General features: G+C 38.9%; 1 protein-coding gene across 1 annotated transcript in view; it reads left to right on the top strand.

Annotated features, from left to right (window-relative positions):
- Positions 1 to 15,146, top strand: part of LGR6 (leucine rich repeat containing G protein-coupled receptor 6) — a 119,573-nt gene that overhangs the window by 69,845 nt on the left and 34,582 nt on the right. Inside the window, exon 5 of the mRNA XM_042464278.1 lies at positions 2,399 to 2,470. Coding sequence (XP_042320212.1) covers positions 2,399 to 2,470 — 72 coding nt within the window. The remainder of the gene's footprint in view (positions 1 to 2,398; positions 2,471 to 15,146) is intronic.

Here is a 15,146-nt window from a genome sequence, read left to right as displayed (position 1 = left end):
CTGCACAATGGGAATGCAACAATGAGAATCTAGATAATTCTAGATAACTAAAAGATATGATTTGTTGAAATATAAGTGTGAAGGGGGGGAAATGTTGAAAATGAAATTGTTTAATGTATAATGTATATGTCATATTTTATTATCAATAAACAAATAAAAGGCAAAAAAAGAAAAGAAATTCAGAGGTGACTGCAGTAGCTGTTTTTTCAAACTGTCCTTAAACATTATCAGATTACAGCAGGTAGTTTGTATATGATTTGTATAACCAAATGAAGGATGACCAACATTCCTCTGTATGGGTCTACACCTGGTGTGCCAGCCTCAGCTGATAAAAAGCACTTCTAGACACCTGACCCTCCCCAGTACCAAGCCCAGAAGAACTCCTAAACTGTGCACTTGGTCCTTCAGAGGACCCAGACCCTAAGACCAATTTTAAATTTCCACCAAGATTTATTGACTTCCCTACCCACAGTGCTTATGTCTTGTTTTGATCTAGAGCTTCCAGTCTCTGGTGCCTGAGTTACCTAGTCACCTGAGAGAAGCAGATGGAAATGAAAGCTCAGTGTCATCAGCATACTGATGGCAGTCAGTTCAGAGCTCTGGATTACTTCCCTTAGTCACTTTATGTAGATGGGAGGCAAGTTGGAGCCTTTTTGGCATCCCATTATTACATGACCATGAGTTGAACAGAAGTCCTTAGCATCATTTTCCATGATAGCTCATCTAGCTAGGATGATCACTGTATACTGTGCCTCCTAAATCCAATCCAAATAAGCAATCCATAAGAATATCAAGCAACCTATGCCTAAGAGAACCAACAGGTTTGAACTGCCCCATCTACTGTACAGTATAAGACATCTAGGAAGATGACCAGTACTGTTTCCATCCAAACGTCAGCCCAAAAGTGTATCAGAATGGATCTAAGCAATCAGTCTCACCCAACACTGATTGTTTAGATCTGTTCTTAGATCCAGGTTGTGAATGAAATCTTTAAATATAAATGCATAAATTGGGAGCCTGACTTACTATTTGTTTTGGTCTTATAAGAGTGTTGTGCCTAAAGAGCACACCAAGTTTCAGAGTCTTGATGCAGGAGAGACAGGAAACATGATCTGAAGCAAAATCCTTTTACATTTCAGATAAATTTGTAAATATGTATGGCCCCTTTCTGAGCTTCCAGCATCCCTTCTCTTTCCACAAAGTTTGCATTGCAGAAGCACCAATTTTGTGACATGTATGGGAAAGCTTTCTCTTCTATAAAACTTTCACAATGGAAAGATCTTGAACAGTTGTAGTGTTTTAAGATTTCTGTAGCCTTAGTAGTGAGGACCTAGCAAACTCTAGTTCTTAGTATCAATATAATTACATGTTCCTATTGGCAAGGCTCAGGGTACAGTGGGGAACTAACAAGAGGGACTGCTCTCATATTTGCATCTTCCATTACTATTGCTGAGACAATGAAGATTATCACACTGGGGATAAAACGTTCCCCAGTGCATTCTAACAGGGGCGAGCATGGAGCATGATGGGAACCCGATGGGGCCCAGAACACTAGTTTACTGCACGGCAGAATGCCGCCGCCGCTGAGCATCGGGTTCCAGGAGATGCCATTTCTGGGCATGCTTGGAAACTGTCCCCAGAAATGGCATCCCCTGGAATCCAATGGGAACCCGATGGGAACACTCGGCGGTGGCGGCGGCATTCTGCCGTGCAGTAAACTAGCATTCTGGGCCCCATCGGTTTCCCGTCACGCTCCGTGCTCGCCCCCATTAGAACGCACTGGGGAACATTTTAACCCCAGTGCGATAATCTTCAATATCTCAAAATTATTGGCTATAGGCCTGTTTCTGGAGTTTGAATTGAGATGGATTTCAAAATCAGCTAATGCAGGCTGTTGCATAAAAACCACAAAGTCCACTCCCATTAATCTCTAATATTTCTGAATATACTGTATATGCAGAGGGATCTTGCAGCATTTTTGAGAGTAACTGAAAGAAAGAAGACGGTAGCATACGTTTTTATAGACTTAAGTCTATTTCAGCAGATGCATCTGATAAAGCAAACTTAAGTCTACCAAAGCTTAAAAGCTCTGCATACTGACTTAAACTAACATGGTTATGTCTTTGAATTCTGAATATGTTCACTTGTCTGCTCATTGTATGGTAGCATTGAAAACAATCTTAGCACAAGCAGTATGAACATTGTCCTGAACAGCACTTGGCTCAAAGTACCTCTCTATTTATGTATACATACAGGGGGAGAGAGAGAGAGAGAGAGAGAGAGAGAGAGATTATTTAATTTACAAAGCACTTATCTCAATATAGAACCCAAGGCAGCAACAAATAGAAAAACCTGTTTACAAATGTTCAGGATTTAAGATTTTCCTTTCTCTCTTCAGACATCTACATAACAACCAGATCCAGAGTCTGGGAATACATGGCTTTGAAGGACTTCACAGCCTGGAAACTCTGTGAGTTGCTTGCTTTTTCTTTGTATATTCATAATCTTCAATGACAGTACAGTATATGATAGTTGTGCAATTCTGGGGTTGGAAGAAAAAAGATGAGCATGTAATGGGAAGACAAGGACAAAGGCAATGCAGCAGACACTTCCAACATCTAGACAGAAGCTGTGTGCTGCACCCTGTGGGCTAACTAGTAGCCATTTCAGATTGTGGGACTGCAGCTTCAGCCAACTGGGAGAAATGTCTGAGCAAGGAAGTGTCAAGTGCCTCATTGTATGAGCTCTAGAAAGGTCCAGCTGCTTGCACAACCAAAGCTTGAGTGAGCATTAATGTCGCTACTGAGCCCTGATCCTGTCTGTTTACAAGAAGGCCTAGAAAACACAACACATTATTTATCACACAAGGGAGTCATTTAACCATAAAAGTGAGCTTGGAAACAGCTATGTCAATCCATTTGCAAAGCACTGTCTGGCAGCCACACCTCCTTTCTGTAGGAGTCTCCAGCAACAAATCAGGGTTGGCTGGTTTAAGCCAAGTTGGTTTTCGCCATGGTTTAAACCAATTGATCTCTTACCAAAAAACATTCCTGATTTTTTAAAAAGTGATTATTCTATATATGTCTGGCTATTACTGTATCTTACAACCCTTTAACTGGAACAACAATGATGCTAGCCACAGATGCTGGCAAAACGTCAGGAATAAACTCTTCTAGAACTTGATCACATAGCCCAAAAAAACCCACAAAAAACTATGTTTGAAAACAGTTTGTTGGTAGTTGTTTATTGTTAGACCAGTGTCAATTATTGCTTTTTAAATCACTTTATATAGTGCAAGAAACACCACTGAGAAACAAATCTTTCCATTAACATAAATTCAACCAAAACAAATTGCTTTAAAAGATTTGTAGAACAATTATTACTTAAATTAGTGGTTATAACATCTGAACTTTTTTTTCTACTTAATTTTCTGATTGTGTAGTCCTATACATTATTACAAAAAACTGGTTTTAAAAAACTAGTTTAACCTGCCCAACCCCCCATTTATTTTTGTTGTTGTTTTTCCAACAGTAAATTGAAGCTATTTACTTCATTTCTACCAGGGAGGTCTTTTACTTGTTGGAAATGATGCAAACAGGGAAACAAACAGGGATGCAAAGAAGGAGGTTGGGTATTGGCACAGTATCCAAACAGTTGAAGTGAAAAAGAGCTTACTTACTTGGGATTGGGACCATTACTTACTTGGGACCATTCCAACTAGGGTGTTCACTTTTCTGAGAGCCCTTGGATGTATTCTCATAATATCCCTCAGATGCGTTTGACTGGTAGTTGGGGAAGAACATCCTGTAAGAGCTGTGATCCCTCATTCACACCAAATCGTATTTGGCTGGAAAAACTGAACAGGCTGAAGGACTGAATACTGACACAAAAGTCATTCAAGTGCTGGAAGCACATTTGAGTTTTGGCATGAAAGAAATCGTGCTAGCCTGCATTTCCTCATGCCCATTTATGTTCTGTCATTTTCCTATATGCCAGCAACACTAAGGGTTTATTTGAATTAAATTTTGAATAAACCCAGAAGACAGAGCCTTTATTCATAAATTACTGCAGGAAACATGGTGATATTGTTTCCCTCTACTGTAATTGAGGAACCATAGGTGAAAGCAAATGAAAATTGTATGGTCTCCAGGAGATACAGTACTAATTGTGGAAGGCGCCATGTCATTTGTCTTGTCCAACTGGTTCCTCTATACATATTTTATCAGAACAACATGGGACAAGACCACATTTTGAGGAAGTAGCTTGGATGCCACATAGATAATATATGAATCAGGGAGAAGAGATGCTAAGCCTCAGAATTGTACAAAACTCCAAGAGGTTAAATGTCGCCTCCCCAAATCCAGACAAAAGGCATTGCCTCACTATTCTGATGGAAACTTCTTTCTTTTTATATGATAGCCTAATAAAAAAGAAATAAACAAAGAGATAAATTAGCATTCCAGATGTCAAACTAAGAGGCTCTTGCCCTCAGTTGTCCAGAGACCTTTCCATCCACACAGTAAAATAACTTGTAGAATAAAACTGTCAGAAGAACAAGGATGGCAAGGGGGAAAGGGAATAGTACAAAGGATATGTTGCAGGATAAAAATGTCATTCAGTGAGATAAAGTTCTGCCAAAGTTTCTATTGACCCTCTGTACTAGGAATTAGAAGGTTCAGTATCAGAGTTTATGTTTGTGGACAAGAGTATGTCCAGCAGGGACTGGGAATCATGAAGCCTGGAGCTGAGAGTCCATGAAACCCTTCCCCCTAACTCTCCAAGATTTTTTTTTAAAAAAATTCTTTTCTTTTTTTACTACAAATGAATCCAAGGGGTTTGCTTTAAGCCTATAAACACAGAAAGCTTACCATTCTATTACAATGACTACAACAACAGCAGCAACAACAACAACAACACATCTAAATATGCCCTGAAGCAACTTCTGGTTGTATGGAACATTGCCATGGGGCATATCAGTATAGCCTGTCAAGGGCGCAGAAGAACTGAAAAATAATCCTAGGACCCACCTATGATGTATGGCATCCTCCAGTTTCAGGACCTTCATTTAGTGACATGTTTATATCTGCCCTGTTCCCACTACTTTTAAATCCGGATCGAGATCTGGGCTAAAAGGGGATGATTCTCACTGAATCCGATTTCAGACATTTATTCAGAAAGAGGGCCATGCATGGTTCCCACTGAATCCGATTTCAGACATTGATTCAGAAAAGGGGCCATGCTTTTTGCCCATTTTTGCCCATTTAACCCGCATCAAAAAGACACTGGGAAAATAGAGTGTTTTTTGAGCTGAATTGATTTATTTAGAAATAAACCGATTCAGCCTAAGTGAGAACCAGATGAATTTGAATCGGAATTGAATCTGCCATGGTTTCCACTGGCATCCCAGCTCGGGGGGGGGGGGGGGCAGCTGGCATGGCCCGGCCTCTCCTAGCCCCAAAATCACAAAGGTCACAGAGATGCCAGAAGCCTTGTGACCTCCTTCCCAGATTTCTCCCAGCCTCTCTGCGACCTCCTTCCAGCCTCCCCGGCCGTGGGAAATTTTTTAAAAATACAGGGAGCACAGTCAGCAGCCAAAGAAGCTGGTAAGGAGGCTGGGCCAGGGATTTTGGAGCCAGGAGAGGCCAGAGACAGGCCAGGCCATCAAGCTGCCCCCCCCCCACGCTACTGAACCGATTCCTGAAACTGGCAAAAACATAGTGGGAACATTTTTTCAGAACCAGTTTCAGGAATCGGTTCAGGAAACGGATTTTCCGGTAAGTGGGAACAGGCCCATCGGATGTTACAAACAGCAGCAGCTGCTGTCTTCACAGTAAAGCCAATTTTTGAAGGCTTCAGTTTTGTATGGCTGGGGGGGGGGTGGCAATAAAAGGATCGTGGACAGGATCTAGATGTTATACGTTTGTATCCTCTACAACATTTCAAAAGATCCTGGGATACAGTTCTTACATCATAATACCCAAAATGCCAGAATCTCAACAGGGCACCCACAATTAATATTAAAATAAGGGAATTGTAATAGCTAAATTAAATCTTCTGAGAGGGATTGAGCAACTTAAAGTGGGGATCAAGCCTGTATATACCAGTTCTGAGAAAAAGAACTCCAGAGTGCAAGTTTCAAAATAGTGACTTCAAAGACACTCACCCATACACACATTCAAAGACTAACAAAATGAAAGGTGGTAGCAGGCAGAAACTTAAGGGGCTGCAGAGGGAGATACTGTACTAATTCCAGATGTGTCACTCCAGTTAGGGGCTACTGGGAAGAGAAATGGCTCAACAAACTGCCATAGCATTGTGGCATGGCCAGCAATGTTGATGAGTCAAGAAACAGACAGAGTGTCTAACCTCAAGCAAGACCAAATTATTGTGCCTAAGCAGCCATATTCATAGTGCAAAGCCTGTCCTGGGGCAGAATTCAGGATTAAGGAGCAACTTCTAGGACAGAAGAATAAAAAGGGAAGTTGTGAATGGCCAGACAATTAGTGCAAATATCCATGGATAAAGGGGTATTGCTTCTAGATGGAAGCCTACTTGGATTTCTGTTGACTTATAAGCACAAGGTCTATCACTCACCATCACTCATCAGTGAGGAGAATATGCAGGTTATGATCTTGATCTATCCTGGCAACATGCATTTGAACTACCCCATGCTAAGCCTCCTGGATCTCCTTATATGGTAGGGCTATTTTATCGCATTGTGGCACCCTTGTGGCTACGTGTTGTAAAAATCCCTTTTAATATCACCTTGATATTAAAAAGATGGGGGTGCAGGGAAGCCAGACCTTGGGGTAACAATCAAACAGTGCAGCACATTCAGGTGGCAAAAGGTCTGGCCAGCCTTGGATGTTGCCAGACCCATAAGATAGTTAGACACTGACATGAGACTATCAGTGATACATGGCTTATTTTGCTATAGGATTTTGGACAAGATAAAACTGGATGAAGCAGTAGGAAATCACAGCAGAGATTCACATCTGGAAGAGGTTCACTCCTGATAAAATTTCATAAGAGGCAAAACGATTGCCTCATTTTATTGCCTCAATAAAAGCCTCATTCAAAAGCATGCTCAGTTACTTTTCTTCATAGTAATACAACTCCAGGAGCCAAGCCCTCACATTATCTGCTGAAAAATTCTTCACTCATTAGAGGTTGTAAGAAACTATTTAAGATACTTATGCCTATTAAGATGAGAACCTGTGCCCACTTCTATGGGAGAAATTCCTGCTGGACTCAGTGAGATTCATTTCTGAATAAATATATAGTGAATTTTTGTGCACATTCACTCATCCTTAGGGTAGACCAGCCTTCCTAACATGACGTCTTTCAGATGTACAGTCGGCCCTTCTTATACACAGATTTTTTATACACGGATTCAAGCATACACGGTTTGAAAATGTTACAAAAAAGTATAAATTTACCTTGATATTCCATTTTTTATAAGAGACACCATTTTGCTATGTCATTATATGTAATGGGACTTGAGCATACACGGATTTTGTTATACACGGGAGATCTTGGAACCAAACCCCAGCGTATAACAAGGGTCCACTGAACCCACCCAGATACTATCCTACTGAACCCACCCAGATATGTCATTAACCATGGGGAGTTCTAGTCCGGTACACTAGGAGATTGTCAGCAGGAATAGGCTGGTATAATGGGCTTCTTGTCTTGTCCCCTGTGGATTAGAAGATTCACATGAAGTTTGGCATCACACTTTATCTAAGCTGAATAAATACTGTACATTTTAATATAGCCTGTATCTCAGCAAACCTGGGGAAAACACATGCAGGAATATGACAGTAGTGGAGTGAGCATCTGGGTTCTAGCCAGACTGCAGTGGAGTCCCTTTCCCACCAGACATTGCTCTTGTGCAACTTAAATAATTGGCAAAGTATCTCTCCCTGCAGCAATCTTGCCACCAAGTCATCTCCTCTCAATGTGAGATAACAGGAAGAAAGCAGGAAACCTCAGCATTCATTTTCTTTTGTGCGGTTTGGCATTTTCCTCTGGAAGTTATTTAGGAGCCCAGCCAGTTCACCTAGGGATAGAAGACAATGCATGCAAAGAAGAAACTGCACCACCCCAAGGGCACAGTGGTCACAGAGCCAGGCTTTATTCTGGGAAGCTGATTGATATGAGTGTGTTTTTTAAACTCCTTGCCAAGGCTTCTATTGAAACTGACATTAAATCACAAAGTTCAAGCTATTGTGCAAAATGGTGTGGAAAACAACAAAGAGTTTTGTTGTTTTCCACACCATTAGGACTAGAAGTGTTTTGGATTTGATTCTCAACCTATATTGTTTTCTCTTGCTCTGTTTTTCTCTTCTATGTCACCGTTAACAATCCTTCCTTTTTTCTTTTGTATCAAGTTCTCACTCTCCACTACTTGCACACTTCTCTTTAGAATTATACCCCAAGCTTGGTTCATTCTTTTGACTAAAGGTTTCCAAGGTGGTAATCTGACGGATCTCATCTGGAACGACCTGCTGGATGAGATCCATCAGATTACCACCTTGGAAACCTTTAAAAAGGCTGTTAAGATGGATCTCTTCCAGCAGGCCTTTCCAGACTAGGTCCACCTCTATTTTCCTGCCTCCCCCCCCCCTCCACTTCTCTCCCCTTTTCTCCATCCCTTTTTCCATCCCATCTGGTCCTTGCTATACATTTCTTTTTTACAAATCTTCCACTGATTTTAACTGTGATTTTATACTATTGTTTTAATATCTTTCTGGTTTAATCTCTTTTTAGTATTACTATGTTTGTATACTGGGGGGGAGGGATAGGGGTTTTTAGAATTTTAACTGTATCTTGTTTTATTGTTGTAATCTGCTTGGATTCCATGTGATTAAGCGGAATATAAATTATTATTGTTGTTGTTGTTGTTGTTGTTGTTGTTATAGGAAAACCATAACTTTCCTGTTGGCTACTCTCAGTGGGAAATTACAAACCACCATTCACAAAGTGGTAACTTACAGTGTGTATGTATCCTTTGGCAAGTCAGTTGCCTGTTCTATCCTATCTAGTGATGAGAAGAATCTTAGCAAACTTTTGCATAAGTCACAGAGAAACAGGAGACCACTAAAGCCCCCATCATATGCACTAACACTGCCATGCGAGCAGGTTTCCTTCAGTGTGATATGAGACAGTGTCATAAACATGTGAATATTTAACACAAGATAAAACCCAACTAGTCATGGTCAGAGATCATATGTGGGATCATACTGTTGGAAAACCTGCTCCCATGCCACTATGCAGGTATGTGTATGCAAAAGGATCTGTGATATTCTTCACTACCTGGCAGGAAAATTCAAAGGTTTTGAGTGATGTGGTTATATTCCAACAATGCATAAACGGGTTTCTCTTCATCCTGTATCTCAACATTGTGAACAAAGCAGCTTACTTTCCCCCTCCAAATAATATAGTAATGCTATGGTCACATTGACCTGCTGGGCTATAGCAAGCAGCAAGAACTTATTCTATTAGGATTTCTTCCTACCTTTTTTTCACTGTGGGTTCCTCCACAGGCTTCAATATCCCTCTTCTAATGTGACAGCTAGTTTTCCCTGAGGCAAACACAAGGCAGAGATAGATGGACTGCTGATTCCTGAGGGGACAGCACCCTCTTAAGGATGCTCCAATCATAAATATATTTCATATCCAGTATGTCGTAACAAATTAGCATTCTCCCCTGTGTGAGCTAGACATTGTTAGAAAACAACATGCAGTCTCTAAGATGAGAAAATAAGTTTCAAGCAGGACAGAATTAAGTAAACCTGTGTGCATCTTGACAGCGTAGTTAAGCTGAAACACTTGATGTTAAGTTTATTACGTGCCACTGGCAATGACAGAACTAAACTGGCTTTGGTTCAAATAAGTTTAAATGGGTTATGGATCAAGTTACAAGTGTGGTGTCATTTCTTAAAGCTATGCAGAAAATTGGGGTGGGGGGTTATACATGATTTAATAAATGTTTTTGGTACATTTGGTTTCAGGCATTTTTATTGAAAGCTGAACCTGCTTCTAAGTCTGGCAAATAATAATATAGATAACATGCTCAAGCTGGAGCTAAAATAAAATTTTTGCACTAACACAAAATTCAGCAAAATGTCAGAATCATTAACTGGAACATTTGAAACTGCTTCTGAATTTAATTTTATTAATACTTTACCAAAAAAAAACCTAAACCTTTCCTTTACAAAAAGATTAAATATTAAAGTTTGTAGCAGAGTAGATTCTAGGATTGTTTATAGACTGCTTTTTTGAATTTTTTAAAGAATATTTTAATGTGTTTTTAAATTTTTAAAATTATTTTTGAGTGAATGTACACTGTAGAAATAATGCAGTTAGACCCCACTTTAAGTGCTGCAGCTCCATCATATAGAATCCTGGTATTTGCCATTTTACAAGTTATTTAGCCTTCTCTGCCAAAGGTGCCTCATTGGATATATTTACAAAATAATAAATTGCTTCAAATAAATGTTCTTTATTCAAATCACAATTACAAATATACTGAGTATTTAGAGGCGCTGCAAAGTGTTGCAGCCCAAAATGCCCAGGTATGTTCTATTTTTTCCCAGTTGAGAAAATAATTTTGGTTGGATGAGACAATAAAGGCTGAAAATAGAAATCATCAACATTGTAGTAAACAGAGGTTACGTTTCCTGGGTTTAGGAAGAGTATGTAGACTTTAAGATTATTGTGCAGAAACAGGAAAGGTATTTTTAGAGGAAAAACCTCAGAAAATAAACATCTTTGTAAGGTAATTAAAGAGTAGCAATATGTTTGGATAATTAGCAAAAGTGTATTCTGCTCATACAAGGGCATGCTGGGTCCAAGTCTAAATACACACACCACTCTTATTGAAGGAAATAATACAGCCTTGCAGATAACTTGTAACTTCTTTTTCTAATGAGCTATCAGTGGGTGAAAAATCCATAGTGTCATATTCTTATATCTTATTTTTATCTTCTGTGCTTTCATTATTTTAAAGGCGCTCCTTAACTCTTCCCACATCTGTTTTTCCTTCTTAATTTTCTGTATGTTTAAACAGTCATGTTAATTTTACTTGATGTAGAAGATGGAATAACATGAAATCAATTAGGAATCACGAAGTGAGTTTCACAGAGGCTTGGTCACCATATGCAAATAGAATACACTTGTAAAACTTCCAGATTTCACTCCTGCACTGGACACCTAAACTGTTCTGTGTTCTGCAAAATTCAAAAGTACTTTCCCAATGCAATGTGTCACGGGTCTGTTGTTTTTTTAAAATCAACAGACCCATGACACATTGCATTGGGAAAGTACTTTCAAATTGCAGATCACAGAACAGTTTAGGGTAAAACTGTTTTCTAAAAAAATCCCTACATCACAGTAGCAATGTTGCCATCATAAACACTATTGGCTTGAATATTGATTCAAAGAGATTTGGAGTAGTGTGAATTGTCCAATAACAATAACTGTTTTGTCCCAAGAGCAATACTTTGGACTTTGCGTGTAGTAAGGCCTCTGGCTCTCAGGAACACAGCCAGAACAAAAGACTTGTCCACAAATTTCTTAAGTTTCAAAAGTTTTACTGGTTATAAACACAAAACATGAAACTGATCTCCTTTTTCTCAATAGTCCTTCCTAAATACCTTGCTCTCTCTTCTTGGTGGATTCTATCTTTCTTCTTCTGAGGACTATCTTTCTTCTTTTGTGGACTTATCTTTTTGTCAAAGGAAAATACTCTCTCCAGGTCTGACTTGGCTGAAATCTTACTACACACAGAAACTAACTAGAGGGAGACAGCATAAGACCCTGGGATTTCCCACAATCCTTGCCTTTCTTAAAGCTGTAGATCTCTATTTCCCCTTCTAAACTAATACATAGAAAACCTAATATAATCTTAACTAAATATATGTCTCAAGAGCATCAAAGATGCTCTGGAGGCATGACAATAACATTTTAAAACAATGTGGTCACTGCATTTCTCTGAAAGAAAAAAAGACATCATTGTTGTTTTCCCAGTGACCCAATTTTCAACCACTTTCCCAGTTTTTTAAAAGGGAGTGAACTGTTGCTTTGAATATTTATTCCCTCTTCTAATGGTGTTTACATTTCGCCTTTAGACTATGGCGGTTTCCTTACAGCAGACCTTCTACAACCTTGAGAAAGGCTGGCACAAAGGCTGGGCTTGCAAAGTTTATGATCAATCAATTCTTTCTGTTGTGGTGGAGGGAGGGAAACACTCTCTTTAGTCCTAGTTCAGATATTTGTGCTTTTTTACAATAATAATTCAGAGGTCCTTCTTCTGGTACCACCAGTTCCCTTGGAATACTTTGAAACTGCCTAGAAAGCTTGGCCCCTAGAGTCTGTAACTCCCTTTCCAGGGAGGCCAGAATGCCCCCCTTCTTGTTGTCCTTCCATCTGTAGCCTAAAACCTATTTATTCAGGCAGAATAAACAGAAAGTTTTAAAAGAATGGGCTGGGGGTGTTGTCTTGTTTTAACAGACTGGACTGTTTTTAACAGCTTTTTATCTATGTAATTGCATTTTATTCTTTAAGCTGAATTGTTATAATACAGTAAATAATTTAATTCTATTTTAATGTTCACTCTTCATTTGTTTTTAATTGTATTGTTCCTTTAAATTATGAGTGCTTTGAGTCCTAATTTTAGGGGGAAAGTGGGATACAAATAAATTTCTCATTGTGTGCCTTCAAGTTGTATCTTATGGTGACCCTATGGCAAATATATCCCAGGTTGTCTGGGGCTGGGAGTATATGACTTGCCTAAGATCACCCAGTGAGTTTCCATGGCCAAGTGAAAAACTGAACCCCAATCTCCAGAGTCTAATACAGTACTTATGCTCAAACCACTATACCATGCTGAGTCACTTTGGCATGCAATGGACACCAGCACTAGTATCAGTAGCAACTATTCAAGAAGGCCATTTATTAAAAGTTTATTTTGTATGTAAAAAAACAGTATTTCAGAGTTCTAAAAGTGTTTAATGACAGTTTTCTTTTTTATTATTTTTTTAAATTATTAAACAAATTCTTAAAGTACAAACATTCACAACAACACATAATATACATTACATAACATTGCATACCAAGTACAACAAAAAACAGCAAACAGCAAAAACTTGCAGATATACTAAAATCCAATTTTGTAGATGGCCTGAAAGCCTCCAAGGCCAATTTGCAAGTTCACTGGGTTGAACAAAGCCATTATTATCCATATTCACAGACTAAATTTTGCAAGTGCTAACACTGTACATTTCATACCAATTGTGCAGCAAATAGCAGCTTATTTTCTATTACATGAGACATTCACACATGTATCTGATCATAAAGTAGATAACACAATGAGGTGTTTTGTTTTGTTTTTAAATGACTTACCACAATTGTAATGGTGTATGGGAACACTGTATGGAAAAAACATGGGGAAGAGCTGACTGTGAAGACAAAGAGAACCTCTTTGTCATTAACCAATTCATCTTTGGGGGGGGGGAGTCACTCACTTGAAGCACTGATGTGACAGATCTCATACATGCATTGCACAAACTCACATTTACAAGCAGGCCTTTGATATATAATGCAATGAAAAAGTGGGTGGTATGGCAGGATTCCCTACAGATCTCCAGATAAGGATTTCTATTGCCTAAGAACTGACTTTCTGTTGAAATCAAATGTCTTTATGTGACATGCCATTCATGTGTTATTCTCATCCTAATATCAGCATGTCCTTTGCTGTAGGAGATATGAAAATGTGTAGTATGTTGTTCTAAAATAAATATAGAAAAGTGGATTGAGAACTGGATCCTATTTTCTGTGTGTGTACTTGGGTATTATACCCAAACATAAAATCAGAGCTCAATTGAAGTTCCAGTTTTCTTCTTAAGAACTGGAAGTAGCAGGGGAAAGAGGAAAGCTAGAATTACTGTGGCGGGGGTAAGAGATGAAGGATGAGCCTTCAGAGATAGAAGAAAGAGTAACATGGGAGTATGGAGTGCAGACCCAGGGAGATTGTAATGACATAGATATAAATCTGGCAAAGGGAAAGCACAGTTGTAATAACAGAAACAGAAGAGCTCTGATTTTCTCAGCCTGTGCCAATTCTCCAATTTTTCTAAGCATTGCTGATTGAAGAGGATTAATCCATCCCTTGAAGGTATAATCCAATAGGCCTTTCAGTGGCCAGATCTTGGAGCATAGCCATTGGATGTGAATTTCATTCTACTTTTTGTGTCCCTGTGATGTGATCTGTGAAGGAATGTGTTTGTTGTTTGGTAGCTGATAGAATTTGACAGGTGTTCATGGAATGTAATCTTCAGTGTTACCTTTGGTTTATGGTCTAAAAGAATTAACTGCAGTTTGAACTTTCTTAATAGATAAAGTTCAAGTTTCAGATGTGATGTTCAAAGGTTAACAACCTATGTAGCCCAAGGGCCACAATTAAAATCCATGTTTAGTTATATGGGTTCAGCTGATTGCATATTTTGTAGGCACCTCATTTGAATAGTCTGCATGTGCTGGACATAGTGCTCATAGTTGTTTATACAGTTAGTAATACAGGGTGCATTTTAAGAGAATTTCAGAGGTGATAATTTTTGAAACAATTGTACAGTAAAAACACTGGCTGAGTCTTGTTCAGCATAAGCTGAGGATTTCTGGGGAGTTGTGTCAAGTGTGTACCCCATCTTTGTTTTTTCATTCTCATTATTGAACATGAGATGGAAGGGCTGTTTGACAAAAATGTATCATACCCAAATATGATAGTAAAAATTATATTTATAGAACAAGTAGAAAAGGAGACTCAGAATTAAAAGAATTAAATTCTATCTTTTGGGATTGAATGAGGGTTTCTAGTTCAGTGGATGACTGAGCAGCTGTAAAGTGACTTCCAGATTTCCTCGTGTGCTTTTAAGTGGTATATTCATTAATATTTATGGTAAAATGGCAATGAAAGGGGGTAGATGTTATTTCAATAGATTTTTTTTCCTAGACAAGGCTGCAATGACTCCTTATGTATAGCCTGGCTCCTTAGTTCAGCCTGGAGAGGGTTTCCTTTTAGGTTTTACTGAGCATTGATTCAGTCACTTGGAAATGCTTCTTCACCAACCTAGCTGTTATCAAAG

The sequence above is a fragment of the Sceloporus undulatus genome, chromosome 4, assembly GCF_019175285.1.
Source record: "Sceloporus undulatus isolate JIND9_A2432 ecotype Alabama chromosome 4, SceUnd_v1.1, whole genome shotgun sequence".
NCBI classification, from domain to species: domain Eukaryota; kingdom Metazoa; phylum Chordata; class Lepidosauria; order Squamata; family Phrynosomatidae; genus Sceloporus; species Sceloporus undulatus.
This window is presented reverse-complemented; position numbering and strand designations above follow the sequence as displayed.